This window comes from Lepidochelys olivacea, assembly GCF_965140295.1.
Source record: "Lepidochelys olivacea isolate rLepOli2 genome assembly, chromosome: 11".
In the NCBI taxonomy this organism is placed as follows: domain Eukaryota; kingdom Metazoa; phylum Chordata; order Testudines; family Cheloniidae; genus Lepidochelys; species Lepidochelys olivacea.
Window position 1 is genome coordinate 14,061,287 of NC_140421.1, and position 16,829 is coordinate 14,078,115.

Sequence of the window (16,829 nt, forward strand, 5' to 3'; positions counted from 1 at the left end):
TGGAGGCTTTAGTCCCGAGTCCTGGCGACAGATGATGCCCCTAGTTTATATCTGTGTATTTACCAGGGACGTGAATATAGGGCACATAGGAGAACTACTAATTTTGGGTAAAATTCGCCTCTCTGTAAAGACAGTGCAAGTCATGTTCACTGCTTACATCCTATTTTGAAGACTTACATACATATGTTTAAGTACTACTTACTAATGAGTAACGAGGGAGGCAGATTGGGTATTTTTAAGGATATAAATAATGTTGCAATTTTTAACCATTGTTTTAAATAGGAGGGTCTAGTTCACCACGTCTGCTGCAGTTTTACACCAGTGCCACTCCATTGATTTCAATGGAATCACACTGGTGTAAAGCTGAAATAAAGCAGTGAGGAATCAAGCTCAAATTCTCAATTAATTTTGGCTTCCAGATTATTTCAGAATTATCTGTTTGCAAATTTCAAGGCCAACCTCTATTCTTACCAGCCACCTTTTCAGAATCCTCCTGTTTAATGTGGTCTGCGGATCCCTGGGAGCCTGCAGGCTATGTCTAAGATTTCCAAAGGGGTCCGCACCTCCATTTGAAATTTTTTAGGAGTCCACAAATGAAACAAGACTGAAAACCGCTGGTTTAACGTGTACGTCTCCGGGTTTGAAATGTTACATTTCCTGTACTCATCTTCCGGATCACTGCAAATCTGATGGGGCCGGATCCAAAGTCCATTGAAGTCAGTGGAAAGACTTCTGTTGTTTTCAGTGAGCTTTGGATCAGGCCCACACTTGGATAACAGGATCAAACCCCATTGTTTGGCTGTTTTCCCCTAGTTTGCAAACCCCACTTGTGTTACCAGTTATTTCTTCAACCTCAGCTCCTCACACTGAATATATTGAATGATATGAGCAGCACTCAGTGCTACCTCCAGCGATGGCCATTCTCTGCTCTGACAGGCAGCCTTTGAAGGTTAGCTCACCTGGGCCATGTCTTACATCAGTAATTACTTCCAAACTTCCAAAATGCTGGTCTCAACAGAATAGTATTTAAAGCATGGGTGAAGCGTTGCTACTCTGCTGCACACAGAGTGAAGTGACCAGCCATTCCTTATGTTTGTTGTCTTTACCAGCCCCTTATTCCTGTGCTCTGCAACTGGCTCTATGCATCTGGAAAGGGATTGCTGGAGGGGAACACTGACCTGCCTCTCATCTTCCTTTCACTTTTTCATCCCCTGACTCTGCTGCTCACTACCTTTACACTGTAAGCGGTGAGGTGAAGGCTGAGTCACAGACACGCCACCTGGCTGCTGTCAGTATCAATCTTGCTTATAAGACTCCTAGAAGAAAGAAATAGAAAAGACTTGTTAGGTCTATCTTCATGCCAGGGTGGGACTGATCCCTGCAGTAAACTCTCTAGCGCTTTGCTCAGCATAGTTTAAATCTCCAAAGCAATGGGGCTTCCACTGTTTCCCTTGAGATTCCATCCCCCAGCCTGAAAAATCTCACTGCCAGGAAGTTTTCCCTGATATTATTTAGCCTAAACTTTCCTTTCCTTCACTTCCTTCCTTAGTTCTACCCCCTTGTACCACCCCATAGACATGCTCCTACAACAGAAGTCCATAGGGCTAAAAGCAGGTGCAGAGGGCTGCCCATCAAATGCTCATTATAGTTTTGGGGTCTAAATTGCAATTTTTATGTTTATACCACTTCCAAAAGTGGGTTAGGTGCTGTACAGAAGAGATTTAAAAAAAACGTTTACATTCCCTGAAGAGCTTATATTCTGCATTTTGAACAAGATGCAGTGACAAGGAATGGGAAGGGAGGGGGCGGGTTATGAGAGAAAGTTTACGGAGTTACTAAGTGAAGGTCTTTGTCATGCTTTTAATATAGTTTTATATTGTTTAGCTTCTCATCTGTGGCTATCTATTTTTGGAAGATTAACAATGTGTTAATTATTTATTAAATAAACAATAATTTAATAAATAAGTAACAAATTATGGATTAATCAATCACAGGTCCATCATGCGATGAGGTGCAAGCTAAGGGGATTAAAATCAGGGGTCATCTATTGAACAAGGCCCTTAGGGCAGATTGAAGAAGGAGCTCTCTCTCCTGTGATCTGTGAACACAGAGGTATGTTTGTCTCTTGACTAGCATTACATGCATGCAACAAGAGGTGGCTACTACACGCGTGTCTTTTTCCGCTTTTCACTGGAACCTGCATTTTTTCTATCAGTTTAAAGCTTCCATCCATTTCTCTCCCTGGCAAGCCATGATTTTTCAAAAATAATTGGCAGTGATCCAATAAGTTTGTTAGATAATTCCCTGGATAGCCGGGTGAGGACAGGGGAGTGCATGTTATCTGGACCATCTGATTATATTCAATGTGCCTGTGCTAGGATTGGCTTAATGTGACTCTGTGCCTCAGTTTCCCCTGTGTCAGTACTATAAAGTACACCTATTCCATATGTTGTAATTAAGATTCCCCTTTGATGGGGCTGTTTACTGGAACATAAAAAAATGAACAGTTCAGCTCAACTCCATACAAGTCTTCCAGCCCTCTTCTCCCAGGTGATCTGTTCTTTCCAAATGGGCTTTCGCGATCCTTTACAGCCCACTCAAAACCAGGCTTCCTGCCTGACCTTTCCTGAACACCTTTCCAAGCTGAGGCTTCTGCTCCTGCTCCCTACCTGGCTGGTGCAGAGAGGCCCCTCCTGGCTCGTTCCCCTGACTCAGAGTCTCCTTTCTCTGTCTTGACTGGCTTCCTCTGCCACGTCTCTGGGGCACTGTTAGGTGATGCATGGTCACCTGACCCAACCTTTGGCTAAAGCCTTGAAACGGGGCCCAGGGAGATGAACATGTGGCCCAGGAGAATATTACCATGCACTTACCCATCCTTTATTAATAGGGATTGGAAGTTATTTTTACTGATACGGGCATCTGTTCTGGCAGTCTTTTGGTGAAGCTTGCCTACAGAGCAGAGGCCTGCTCGTCCCTAATTTTAAAGCCCAGCCTGAACCCAACTAGACCACAGCTGCCCTGAACCTGACCTGAGCCCAACTTTTGGGCCGTTTTCATACCCGACTGACCCTGACACTTGTAGTTGCGTCTTGTTGGATTACAAGGAGTGTCAGGAGCTGGGGCCTGTGAAGCACTAGGGGGCATTGCAAACAGACCTATGTGCTTCTGCCAGTCACAAACCTGCCCGCACCCTCTCCCGACCCCGCAGCCACCCCAGCAGGGCCACAGCCCCCTGGAATTCCAGTGCATAGCTGGGGCAATCAGGTGTCAGGACAGCTCCATTGTTGTGCAGGGACGGGGCAGCCATCCTCCTCCTCCCGTTCGCTGCCACCTTCCACCAGACCCTGGGTGTGGGCAGAGGGTGGGTGGGAGCCCCGGCCCAGGGTCAGTACCCAAATGCAGAGCCCCCCAATCATCTTCTTCTTTGATTTCCTGAAGTGCTGCAGTGAGGGCACCTTTTGCAGAGCACCATGAAGTACTCCCTACTCGGAGCACAAGATAGGGCATGGGCAGGGAATGTCTGGAGTAGGATCCCATCTGGCCGCATCTTGTGCGTGTCTCAAGGTGGGAAACAGCTGGTGTAAGCTCAGCGCTCCCTCACTGGGTGGCACTTCTGCCACCAGCCCATGGAAATAATCCCAGCCCTGCCATCGCGTCCAGGGCCCCATGCCTGCCGCCTGTCTGAGTTGAGTCGAGTGAGTTGAGGCCTTTTCATATCTGACCCTAACTGGACACTTGTAGTCAGGTCCCGTTGGGTTCCATCGGGTTGCAAGGCTCTGATATAAAGGTACTGCTGCTTCTGTTCCACCCAATAAACATCTGTCTTGGGTTATGTATAGACAGGTTTCTCAGCACCCCACACTCTGGTGAACTGTTTTTTTCCAGAACGCTATCTCTCTGGGACAGGGCCAAGTCTTTTATTTGTCAAGTACCATGCACAACTGTGGAGCTGTATGGTTAATGATAATAAGGAAAACATTTATTCACATAAAAGTTAGGTAAAGTTCAGCAATGTAACAGAAAATAGTACATCAGAGGTCCAGATACAGCCATCTGTCACCCCTGCAGATTTGATTTTTTTTTTAAAAGTAACTTTGCGAGATTCAAGAGGACAAATTCTGGTTGGCACATGAACACAGGTGTAGAGGACTCCCAGATGGAAGCGGATACACACTACAGAAAGAGTTATTATGTATGCTTGAATTCTGGCTAAAACCAGCCATTCATGCACTGCATCCCCCTGCGGCAACGTATCCCTATGCATAGCAGAAAGAATCTGCCGAGGAATTGTGAGTAGGAGTTTGATTAAACCCAGGGGGAGGGGAGGGGGAATGTGAATAAATACACTGGTTATGTGTCTTGACCCCAAAACCACATCCCAGGACTGCTTTCTGATGATCCTGAGAAATGGGTTCTCAAGGACATTTCAGAGGGGTTGGAAGAAAGGTCGCCAATTTCCAGTTTCTGTCATGGGTTTTCTAGCACACACATATACACAATGCCAACCACACTATGGCCAAATATATATCTAGTTTATTCTGATGGTTATAGGTGAGGCCTACTTTATCTCCATGCCTGAAAATTCCTTTAGCTCAAAACCAACTATTGTGCTATGTAATTTAGTAGCTAGGGTTTTTGTCTTATACTGAAAGTGAGCTCAGACTTTTAGATGGTTACTCATTCATTTGAAATCACTGTTATCTTTTCCATAAATGCAGTTGCATTAACTTGGACCATTTTTGTAGCAAACTCTCCCTTCCCCAGTTAGAAAAACAGTTATTCAATCATATAAGCATTGCAGAGCAGACACATTAGAAAAGGGGTGGTTGTTTAAATAAGCAAATTGAACAAGAAAAATATAGCGCTAACCTGGTTCCCCTCCAATGGTTTATAAATGCAGACGTTGGAGCATTGAATTGGGAAAGAGGACCCTAACTGTGGCCCAAATTCTTCAGTCTTGCCTTTTAACAACTGCAGAATTTTGTCCTGTGTCTTGCTTTAATTTACCATTTAAGCACCAAACCTGCTCTCAGAGGTTGCCACAGCGATCCTGGCCCAGATCCTGCCCTCTATTAAGGCAACTGTGTACCACTCTAGTGGCACTAAAGCACTGAAACTGGGCACTGAAGATTCCTTTTGCATATGAGAATTCCCCAGGAAGCATAGAGCCGCTATAGCAGCTCCTTCATTTCCCCCCAGTTACCAGTTTAGGAGGCATGGCCAGGGATCCCTTCCAATCCTGTGGCTCTGTGGGCATCCAGAGTAAATTTATGCCAGGGATCCAGCCAATGCCAGGACACCCCTAGGCTCAGAGGACCAAAGAAGTGACTTAAAGCCACGTTTGCACACTCTCCGCTTACCCCGAGCTGTGCCTGTGAGAGCTGAGTCGTTCAGAGCGTGTTTCACCCGCAGCAGCTGAGGATCTGGGGCAGCGTCGGTAGCTGAACTGTTCTTTTTCCCAGGTGAAATATTTTGGATCAATTATTAACAACTAGTGTCTATGTAAAGAAATTCTATCTACATTCCTTTAGGGCCTGACTGCTCTTAAGCTGTATTTCATGCCCTGTGGTTATTTCATTTGGCACAAGCTTTAACAATTTTTGTAGTATCTGTTCTCTTTAGAGTTTTGTGTACATTGATATACATTATAGACACTGATGAAGTAACATGAAAGGGTCCGAGCCTGCTCTGATTAAAGGCAATGGCAAAACTCTCATTGGTTTAATAGACTGTAGGCTGAGTTTGTTTCGCTTTTCTGAATAGCTGCTGTCTCTGTGATGATAAATCATTTCACCTGTCTTCTAATACACCTTTTCACTGTAAGTCCAGCCTTCTCCAACTGAAGTCAATGGAGCTCCTAAAGGTTATGACTATGTTATGCCCACTGCCCTCATCAAGACATGCAGCACCAGGCATGGCTCCCTTCTGTACCTTTAACTCTCCAAACACACCCTACAGGGGGAGGGATCCCTTTAAGGCGCTCTGGCCTTTTGTCTTTTAAATACGGCAAATGAATGTGGTAGAGAATAGTTGTGGTAGCTAACATGTGTTTGTAAATACAATAATATGTGCAATTGTAACTATAATAACTCAGATGTTTGGAATATATGTGAAAATATTTTCATTTCAAATTAGATCTGTAATAGAAATTATGTTTAAAAACAGTGGGCCTGATTCTGACCTCACACACTGACTTTAAGCCAGTACCACCCCAATTATTCCAGGTCTCCCCTGCAGACAGTAAGATGTGAATCATGAGGCTGTTTGTACTGTTTAATGAAAACCTGTGCCTTTCCTACTGTGCAAAGCCACATGTCCCTGTTGGGTTTACATAGTGGTGTAAATTGGAAATGACTCTATTAAGCCAGCGGTGTCAGTAAACCTGTGTGAATGAGATCAGAACTAGATGCATAGGATTTGTCAGTAATGAGTTAATTAACTGTAATAGCCCAACTGTTTCTGGTACCTTAATTAAGCAAAAATAATCAGAGCCGTTGTCTTTTATACTTGGTGAATGGCACATTAACAGATTTGAATCAGCATTCACCAAGAAATTTGAACACTTTAAGATAGGGACTAAATGTATCATTTTACTAGCTGCTGAATATATTGAGTTCCAGATAGTTAATTCTAGTAGCGAGAAGGATCTAGGGCTGGAATGGGGGTGAGGGGCAAATGAAGCGCTAGGAAGATTAGTGGGTAAATATTGTCCAAAACGTTTCTCTATTGCAGTAAAGGAAAGAAAAGCAAACAAATCACTGGCATATGTAAATGTATCAGGCCAGAGTCTGCCACCTTTATTGACAATAAGTAGTATCTTACTCCATGATTGGTCTCATTGGCTGCAATGGGGCTACTCCCAGAATAAGCTACTACTTAATTTACCCATGGCAGAATCTGACAGGATCACAGTGGTAGTTACATGCAAAAGATGTATTAAATCATCCAGGCCACATCCCATAAAGTGCAGGATTTAACCCCCCTGGGTTAAATATATCAGACCTTAAACTGATACTATGCTGATCTTAGAACAATTTGGTTTGGAAGGAACTTCTGGTGGGTAATTTAGCCCATCTCCGTGCATCATAGAAGAAGAATGAAACTATTAATTAAAAATCCCTGGCAGAAGCGTGTCTAATCTAACTATTGGCATGTCTGCCACCCGTCTTGTCTGCTTCTTTGATTGCTTAACTGTCCTTTATAAACATTTTGCTAAGAGTTCACCTAGCTTTTTCCCTGCTACAGCTGTAAGCCTGTTCCTACTTGTTCTGTCCTTGTTGACTTGTGGAAATAATTGATCCCTTGTCATAGAAAATTATCCTAGCATTGTATAAGGGACTAAGTGAGGCCACATTTGGAATATTGTTCACAGTCCCAGTCACCTTATTATAAAAATGATAGGATGCAAATAGAGAGGACAGCCCAAATGATACAGGAACTTAATTATTCAAGAAGGATTCGAAAAGTTACTGTGTAGCGGCAGTGTTTGGAAAACAGGAGATTAAAGGGCCATTTTAGTGAGGTATACACAACGCTGAAGGGAATACAGGGGATTCATATATACAAGGGGATCTGAGCTAGTGACAAATACCAAAACAAAAGAGAAATTAACTGAAGCTTAGGAAGGGCTGATCAGCAAAGCAATTTAAGCAGAATGTATTTAGTTACTTAATATTTGGATAAAACTACTGGGACAGCAATGGGAACAACTATTGGAAATAGATTTTACCAGGCTTCAGATGAGTATGTGGAGCTAAAATAATATTGTGGGATACAACTATTAACTCAAAGGAGGGGAAAGGAACCTAGATGAACTTGGTGATCTCCTTTCCTAAAATGTTTTTCTGGACATTCCTAGATAATGGACCTGGTTCCTGTAATTTTGTGTCCCTCTTTAATTATCTGTACAATTTTTTTTACAGGTTTTCTGTTAAACCTATATCCCTGGCAGCTTTACATACTGAGATGTGGAGAGATAAGGGGATACTCTGAGGGCAAGGGCCCCGATACTGATCTCAGATATAGCACTATAAATCCAGAGTAACTCCAGTGAAGACACTAGGTTTATTCACGATTCCTACTGGTGTAATGGGGATAAGAATCTGGGCCATAAGCATATGCATTCCAGTTTGAAAGGTCTTAATTCCCCCTCTCTTTAAATTGCAATAAAAGCTCCTAGAAGGACTCTGAGTTCTTTTGGGGGCAACTGTAATAAGTGTACATGCCATCATTTGCACATGATGCCTAAGGACTATTGACTTTAAGCCCTAAATGACTCGCTTCCTTTGACCTACAAGTTTTACTATTCTTTCAGAACAAAAGAGTCTGCCCTTAACAGTGCTGAAACCAAAGTAAATTGATTTTTTTCAGCACCAAGAAATTGGGACAGGCTGAAATCTAGCCCTTAGGAAATCTATGTAACAATAAAACAACCCCCTTACTTTCTCTTCCAGCTGCGGGATGGGTGCCCAACAGACTCACATTAGATACGTGGATAGCATCATAACTTATTGCCCAGAGGCAAGAGCCCCATAGACTTTTAATGATGCAAGAGCTCTCTGGACAACACTGTCATTCAGTCAGAAAAGCAAAAGGAAATAATGGCAATTTGTAGAAAGGGGGATGACCCAGGTGATAGGCATTGAGTCAATTTAGGCATCTTCCCTAATGCCTTTCTGCATTGAAATCGTAATTTGGGAAATTACTACCATATTTACCATAAAATCATCTCTGTGTCATTTGTTTCTTCACTGGGCACTTCTGTCACCTTTTAGACCCTTAAGGAAATTGATATGGGGGTAGCTACATCAGTATAATTACACTGGGGCAAACCCTTAATGTAAATGCATTGTTGCTGAATTAAGCTCAGTGAACTCCACTTTGCATTGATCCAGTGGTTCTCAACCAGATGCATGCATAGCCCTGGGGATACACAGAGGTCTTCCAGGGGGCACATCAACACATCTAGGTATTTGCTTAGTTTTAACACAGGCCACATAAAAAGCACTAGCAAAGTCAGTACAAACTAAAATTTCCTACAATGACTTGTTTATACTGTGCAATATACTATACTCGGAAATGTAAGTACAATAGTTATATTCCAACTGATTTATTTTATAATTATATGGTAAAAATGAGAAAGTAAGCAATTTTTCAGCAATAGTGTGCTGTGACAGTTTTGTATTTTTATATCTGATTTTGTAAGCAAGTAGTTTTTAAAAGAGGTGAGACTTGGTACGCAAGAGAAATCAGACTCCTGAAAGGGATACAGAAGTCTGGAAAGGTTGAGAGCCACTGCACTGACCTGTACAGTGCATCCAACAGCTGTTCACTCCAGTGTAATTACTATAGTGAATTTCCTTTAATGTGAACAGGTCTTTAGTCTCATCTTCTGGACAGGAGCATTGTCTTGGTGGATCCATTAATATTGCCTTTTTTATAGCAACTCTTTATAAAACCAAGTGGTTTGTTTTTCAAGTTTGACAAATGAATGGGGTAGAATGCAGTTACAGCCATGACTTAATATCTTTTGTTCTGTGGTTATAATTATGTGTTTAGTTGAAATTTAAAAAATATTGGAATATATTTGAAAATTTCATCAATTCAAATTATGGGCAAGATCCTCAGAGGATGTAAATTGACATACCTCCCTTGAAGTCAGTGCTGATTGAGCCTAGCTGGAGTTCTGGTCCTTCATCTCTCAAAGGAAATATATAAATAATGTTACACCTGATTCTGATCCCCCATCATTGTAAATCCATTGACTGGAGTTACACCTGTTTTACACCAGTGTAAATAAGGTCAGAATCAAGGCCAGTGTTTGAGTTTTATATTTTTTTGTTTTCCTGCTGGGCAAAATCAAATATACATATTAGGGCTGTTTCTGATCTCACATGGTGTAAAAAAAGAAGTAACTCTGGAAGACAAAATCTGTGTGAGAACAGAACCAGGTGCCTAGAAGTTGTGGGGAATGAGAATAGTTAATGTAATAGCCCATCAGTTTCTAGTAGCTCTATTAAGTAGAAAATAATCAGTACCATTGTCTTTGATATTTTGTGAATGGAAATAGTGTTTTATCTCCCATGAATGTCAACAGTTTTGAATCGGCATTCAGCAGGCAGTTTGAACACTTTGTCATACCAAACTTATCATATTTTATTAGCTGCTGAATATATTGAGTTCCAGATACTTAATTCTGGTAGTGAGGAGCATCTAGGGCTGTGATGTGGGGGAGAATGGCTAACAAAACATTAGAAAGATCTGGGGAAAACATTTATAGAAAACTCTAAAATCCTGGTGAATAGCCGCAAAGGAAAGAACCAAGGAAAGAGATCACTGGGATGCATAAAGGTATTGAATATAAGATTGTAATTTAAGTTAATGACGGAAAAAGCCCTATTCAGTGATCCAGTTCATATCCAAGCAAACACAGGATTTAGTCTAAGGGGAGCCCGACTTCACCACTAGAGAGTCTAATTGATTTCAGTCTTCATTCTGAACTCAGCAGCTCAACTCTGTCTCGGCGGGGAGAGAAATCACAGCGTAGCAAACACTGAGCGCAAGTCACCTTGGCCGGGACATTATGGGCTCAGCAAGCAGGTGTGAGCATCACCACGCAGCGGGCAGGCTTCTTGTGTAAGGTGGCTTCCCATCCCCGCTGTGGATCGTCGCCCGCTGCTCATTCTGCAGGGAGGATGGAGTCGCCGGCTTGAAAAGCCTCTCCCCGTCCCTTCCTGGGGACCGCGCCGGAGCGGATAAAACCTCCTGGTGCAGACCAGCGTGGGGTGGGCTCGTGGCGATGGTGGCTGCCCGCTGAGCGGGCCCGGGGGCCCTTGTTCCCGGCCGGGCTGAGCTGAGCACTTGGGGGAAAGTTACCCGACCTGTTCGCCTGTGCCCTGGGAGCTGCTCCGCCGCTCCGCTCGCTCGTGAGTTACAGCTGGCGCCTGGCACTGCCCGCTGGGAGGGGGGATCCCCGGGGAGGGAGGCTGCTGTCGGGGGCATAGGAGGGAGGGGGGTGGGAGCTAGTGACCCCCCCCGCGCCTGCCCGGTGCAAGGCTGGGTGGCCCCGTCCAGCGGGAGAGCCCGGGGCGGGCTGGCAGGTGCCCCGCAGCAGGCTCCGGCCGGGCGATGCCAAGAGTCGCGGTGGCAGCCTGGGGAAGCGGAGCCCGAGTGAGGCTGAGTGGGGCCCCGCTAGCGGGGAGCCGGGGGCGGGCGGCGGGGTAGGAGGGGCGGGGGGCGCAGCCGCTTTGCCCCAGGCCGGGGGCTGATCCGCTTCTCTGCCCTCCCCGCAGGGAGGCTTCGCCACTGAGTCACCATTACCTCGCCCAGCAGGGAGGAGCTGGTCGCGCTCGCTGCCCGGCTCTGGCACCGGAGGAAGCGGCTGCTGGCCGCGGCCGGGCTGGCCCTCGCCATGGGACTCGCGCTGCTCATCGCCGTCCCGCTGCTGCTGCAGGCGGCCCCCGAGAGCGCGGCGCACTACGAGATGATGGGCACCTGCCGCATGATCTGCGACCCCTATAGCAGCGCCAGCGCCCGGGCCGGCGGCCCCAGCAGCGCGGCCGCCGTGGAGGCGCTGCAGGACCTGAGCGCCAACCCCCCGCCGCCCTTCCTCCCGGGACCCAAGGGGGAGCCCGGCCGGCCGGGCAAGCCGGGGCCCCGGGGCCCGCCAGGGGAGCCGGGGCCCCCCGGTCCCAGAGGGCCGCCCGGAGAGCGGGGAGACTCGGGCAAGCCGGGGCTGCCGGGGCTGGCGGTGGCCGGGGCCGGCGCCCCCGGGGCTGCAGCGGGCGGCGGCCCCGGGGCGGGCGCCGCCGGGGAGGTGAGCGGGGCGCTGAGCGCGGCCTTCAGCGGCCCCCGGATCGCCTTCTACGTGGGGCTGAAGAGCCCCCACGAGGGCTACGAGGTGCTCAAGTTCGACGACGTGGTGACCAACCTGGGCAACCACTACGAGCCGGCCACGGGCAAGTTCAGCTGCCAGGTGCGGGGCATCTACTTCTTCACCTACCACATCCTCATGCGCGGCGGGGACGGCACCAGCATGTGGGCGGATCTCTGCAAGAACGGCCAGGTGGGTCCTGGGGGCTGGCCCGGATCCCCCCCAGCCCGGGCCGGGACCCCCCTTCCATCACCCGGGCCCCTGGGGACCCCTCTTCCACTGCCCCGGGGCCCTCGGGATCCCTCCTTCCAGCACCCAGAGCCGGGACCCCCCTTTCACCGCCCCGGGCCGGGACCCCCCCTTCCATCGCCCGGGCCCCTGGGGATCCCCCTTCCAGCACCCCGAGCCGGGACCCCCTTCCACTGCCTCGGGCCCCTCGGGATCCCTCCTTCCAGCGCCCAGAGCCGGGACTCCCCTTTCACCGCCCGGGGCCGGGACCTCCCCTTCCATCACCCGGGCCCCTCGGGATCCCTCCTTCTACCTCCCCGGGCCGGGACCCCCCCTTCCACCGCCCCGGGCCTCTCGGGATCCCCCCTTCCACCACCCCGAGCCGGGACCCCCCTTCCACTGCCCCGGGCCCCTCGAGATCCCTCCTTCCACCGCCCCGGGCCGGGATCCCCCCTTCTACCGCTCCCCAACCGGGACCCCCCTTCCACTGCCCTGGGGCCCTCGCGACCCGGCGGGGCCCCCCTTGCACTGTCCCGGGCCAGGACGCCCCTTCCACGGCCTGGGACCCTCGGGATCCCTCCTTCCACTGCCCTGGATCGGGACCCACCCTTCCATCACCCCGAGCTGGGACCTTCAGCCCTGTCCCCTGCCTGGGACCTTCTGTCTTTACAGGGACCCTCCTGATTCAAACTGGAAAAACCCTGTATCTGAGGGAAACTACCTTAAGCCAGGGAGTGCGGCAGCACCCTAGTGCCAGCACCTATGTCCTCACTCCAGTGCCCATTGTCCTCTAGGCCCAGGACACCCGTACCCCATGTGCCCGTGACCCTTCCCCCCACGCCACTCTGGGACCCTCATCCCTCCCCCCTCCGCCTTTACTGGAACCACCTCCCCCCGCCACCGCCATGGGCTGGGACCCCCAGCATTTACCAGGACCCTCAGCCCTGAGCTGGGACCCTTATTCCCCCCACCTCATGCTCTGGACCCTCACTCCCTTGTGCCCCTCACCCTCTGAGCCCAGGACACCGCAACCCCATGCTCCTGGTACCCTCACCTTTCCCCACGCCGTCCCCTACCCATCCATACCCAGGACTCTCAGCCCTGTGCCTGGGATCCTCTGCCTTGGGTTGGGCTGGGACCCTCCCCGCATGCTCCTCACCTCCCCCATGCTCCTCACCCCATGTGCCTGGGATACCAGCACCCTTGTATGCCCAGGATCCTCCCCTTCCCCCTGTGCTGGGACCCTCCTCCCCTGTGCCCAGGCCCTTCACTCCCTGTGTTGGGACTCTAACCTCACCCCTGTTCCCGTGGCCCTCACCCCATGCCTGTGACAATGGCATCTTCACACCCCCTATTCCCAGGACTCTGACCCGTCTGTGCCTGGGACTCTCAGCACCTGAGCCCTGGACTCTCACCTCATGCCTGGGACACTGGCCCAGTCATATGCTGTGTCTGGGAACCTCAGTCTGTGCCAGGGTCCGTCACCCTCCTGTGGCTGGAACACCAGCACCCTCATCCCCCCGTTCCTGGGACCCTCCTCACCCTGAGCCCTGGACACCAGCACCCTGACCCACTGGGCCTGGGATCCTCACCCCCCACCTGGGTACCTATAGCACTTAGGAACATTCTTGTGCCCTGGCACCTTACTCCCGGGCTACTTGTCTCCCCATTGTGCCCGCGATGCCCTCCTGAGTGTGATCTTTATAAGTGCTGAGAGTTGGATACCCCTTTCCTGTGCCACTTTGTCAAGGGCAGCCAGCCTCCCTGTGCCCAGGACCCTACTCCCACCCTCCCAGTGCAGGATACCCTGCCCTGATCCTGTGCCCTGTGCTCACGACATCCTCCTAAGGGGATGGCATCACCATATGGGCAGAAACCTGTGAGACTGCCATCCTGTCCCTGGCTCCCTGTGCCCCGGCATTTCTGTCCCCGCCTGTGTGCTTGGGAACCTCTGCTCAGTGCATGTTGACAGATTGCCCCATCACTATCTCGTGGCCTCTCCTGGCTCTCGGACTCCCTCTCTCCTGGATCCTTCCCTCTTGTGTGTGTGACTCTTTTCCCTGCCCTGGGTCCCTCCCTCTTTGCCTGGAACCCCACTGGCTCCAGGACAGTTTCAGAGAGCCTTCCACATTGGCTCCTGGGATCTGGGGTACAGGGGACCGGACCTTTTCATTACCCCCTCCCTTCCTTAAATGTAGTGATTTTTCCACTTCTGAGAACAGACTTTTCTTTCCTGCCCTGACTTTCCTCTGTGTCAGCCTGGGCAAGGCCGCCCCTCCCCACTCTCCAGGATCCTCCAGGTGACAAGTTACCTTACGGGGGACAGTTACCGTACACTTTAGAAACTCCGCTACCTGGAACAAGGGGGAATGAGACTGAGACGTGCAGGAAACTTTTCCCAGCTGCACTCTGTCTAGTGAATGGCCTGTCTGGCAGGCAGGCTGTGCCAAGGCGAGCTCTCGGTGTGCCTGCCGTGGGGAGGGGGCTGAATGTGCAGAAGTGAGTGAAAGTGTATGTGTGTGTGTGGGGGGGGGGGGGAGGAGGAAGTGGTCTGGGAAGTGGAAGAGGAGGAGGAAATAAATATGTGTCAAGGAGAAGGGCCCCGGAGGAAAGGGAAGATGAAGAGGGACAGAGTAGTTGGGGGCTAAAGGGGGTGAAGGAGGGAAAGGAGAAGATGGGGTTTTAAATGAGGAGAGGCTGGTGGGAGGTTTAAAGAGGGGGAGGAGGAAAAAAGGTGACGAAGGCTGACGGTGGGTTAAAGAGGCGAAGTGGGGGAAGGAGGTAGGTTAGAGGGGAAATAGGTACAAAGAGGTAAGAAGGCTGTTGGTGGCTAGAGAGGGAAAGGGGCAAAGAGGGGAAGGGGTTAGCTGGGCTTGAAAGAGTGCGAGCGAGAGGGGGAAGGAGAGAGGCAGGTGTGGAGGATTTGGGGGCAGGGGGGCGATGTGGGGGGCGAGCGGGGGCAGCGCCTGAGCCTCCCCCCCCCCGTTGGCTGGTTCGCAGGTGCGGGCCAGTGCCATTGCGCAGGACGCCGATCAGAACTACGACTATGCCAGCAACAGCGCGGTGCTGCACCTGGAGTCGGGGGACGAGGTGTACGTCAAGCTGGACGGCGGCAAAGCACACGGCGGCAACAACAATAAGTACAGCACTTTCTCTGGCTTTCTTTTATACCCCGATTAAAAGGGGGGGCCGGTTGCATTGTACCCACCTCCCCCGCCACTGTCTCTACGGGTCAGTTTCGCGTCCTTCTCCATTTGTACATCTGATCGGTGGACACAAAACAAGCGAGCCCCCACCCCAGCCCTTGGTGTATCTCTGTCCTTGTGTTTGTTACACAATGAGATCAGCTGCTTGAAACTGACCAGCACCTGGGTTCCATGAGTGTATAAAAGATTCCAGGGTAAACCTGTCACTCACACTACGTTAGAACTGCTCAGTCTTGGCACATTTTGCTTTATTATTATCATCTTGATTGATTGATTGATCTGAAGAGTGGGACTGAATTATAACATGCATTGGTTCTTCCTACGCCGTTTGTTTGTTTGTATGGGGTCAAGTGTAACTTTCTTCTTTCCTTTTCCATGCAATGCAATACTCGCGTGAATGATGATGTAGTGAACGTCAAGTCTCTGTTCCTGTCTGGCAAACAATCTAACCACCACCACCAAAAAAATCATATTAAATTATGTTTTTAGACAATGGTTTCTCGCTGTGTGTCTGTTCCAAAGCTGCAAAGGGCGATAGGTGGTGGGGGCAGTTGTGAGCATTTTAACCTTTCACGTCTGCAGCAGAATTGAAAATTAGTAAGAGAGCCCCTACTCCAGTCTGAGTTAGTGTTAATAGAGGGGGTGCGAGGGGGGGGGGAGCTGATCTTTTGCGTAGTTTTAAAAGGAGAAAGTACACATCGTCATCCAAATTTTATATCTTCGGATAGCTCAGTGGTTTGAGCATTGGCCTGCTAAACCCAGGGTTGTAAGTTCAATCCTTGAGGGGGCTATTTAGGGATCTGGGGCAAAAATTGGGGATTGGTCCTGCTTTGAGCAGGGGGTTGGACTAGATGACTCCTGAGGTCCCTTCCCACCCTGCTCTTCTATGATTCTACATTTGACAATAGGAGCTCTAGGACAACATTCATTGCTGACATATACAGTGTGCCTCCTTTTCCAATCCTTGAGGGGGCCATTTAGGGATCTGAGGCAAAAATTGGGGATTGGTCCTGCTTTGAGCAGGGGGTTGGACTAGATGACCTCCTGAGGTCCCTTCCAACCCTGATATTCTATGATTCTTAAGGGAATGGAATCCATTCATAATAGATTTTACATGGTTTATGGGCCTAATCCAAAGCCCGTTAAAGTAAGTGGAAAAGCTCCCATTGACTTCAGTATGCTTTGGATCAGACTCTATATCAATGATTGCATGAAATTGTCTATTTATAGTATGATTGACCCAAGTAATAAAGCATTAAAGGAAGAATTGTGTTTATATTATAAAGAGATACATGATGGGTAAGGTAATATCTTTTATTGGACCAACTTCTGTTGGCGAGAGAGACGAGCTCAGGTCTGGGAAAAGGAACTCCCAGCGTCACGACAAAATGCAAGTGGAACAGATTGTTTAGCATAATTAGTTAGCACATCTTGAAAAGCAGTGGCTCTCAACCTTTCCAGACTACTGTAGCCCTTTGAACAGTTTGATTTGTCTTGTGTGCCCCAAGTTTCACCGCACTTAA

At 49.2% G+C, this 16,829-nt stretch overlaps 1 protein-coding gene across 5 annotated transcripts; it reads left to right on the forward strand.

Moving 5' to 3' along the window:
• Positions 1–1,994: 1,994 nt before the first annotated feature.
• On the forward strand, positions 1,995–15,760 carry C1QL2 (complement C1q like 2). 5 transcript variants are annotated; one of them, XM_084643563.1, is made up of 4 exons: positions 1,995–2,112; positions 10,505–10,925; positions 11,292–12,064; positions 15,101–15,760. In XM_084643563.1, exons 3-4 carry the CDS (start codon positions 11,411–11,413, stop codon positions 15,278–15,280), a joined length of 834 nt encoding a protein of 277 aa, XP_084499689.1. In that variant the 5' UTR covers positions 1,995–2,112; positions 10,505–10,925; positions 11,292–11,410; the 3' UTR covers positions 15,281–15,760. The 5 variants fall into 5 exon arrangements, with proteins under 5 accessions (XP_084499689.1, XP_084499690.1, XP_084499688.1 ...); XM_084643564.1 differs by lacking the exon at positions 1,995–2,112 and adding an exon at positions 5,316–5,462; XM_084643562.1 differs by lacking the exon at positions 1,995–2,112 and having other exon boundaries at positions 9,679–11,169.
• Positions 15,761–16,829: the final 1,069 nt, after the last annotated feature.

What these genes read in the sequence shown, in the direction of transcription:
- C1QL2 (XM_084643563.1), top strand. Translation starts at nt 11,411, where the DNA reads ATGGGACTCGCGCTGCTCATCGCCGTCCCGCTGCTGCTGCAGGCGGCC. An exon ending in ATCTCTGCAAGAACGGCCAG is followed by an intron (nt 12,065 to 15,100) that starts GTGGGTCCTGGG and finishes GCTGGTTCGCAG; the next exon opens with GTGCGGGCCAGTGCCATTGC.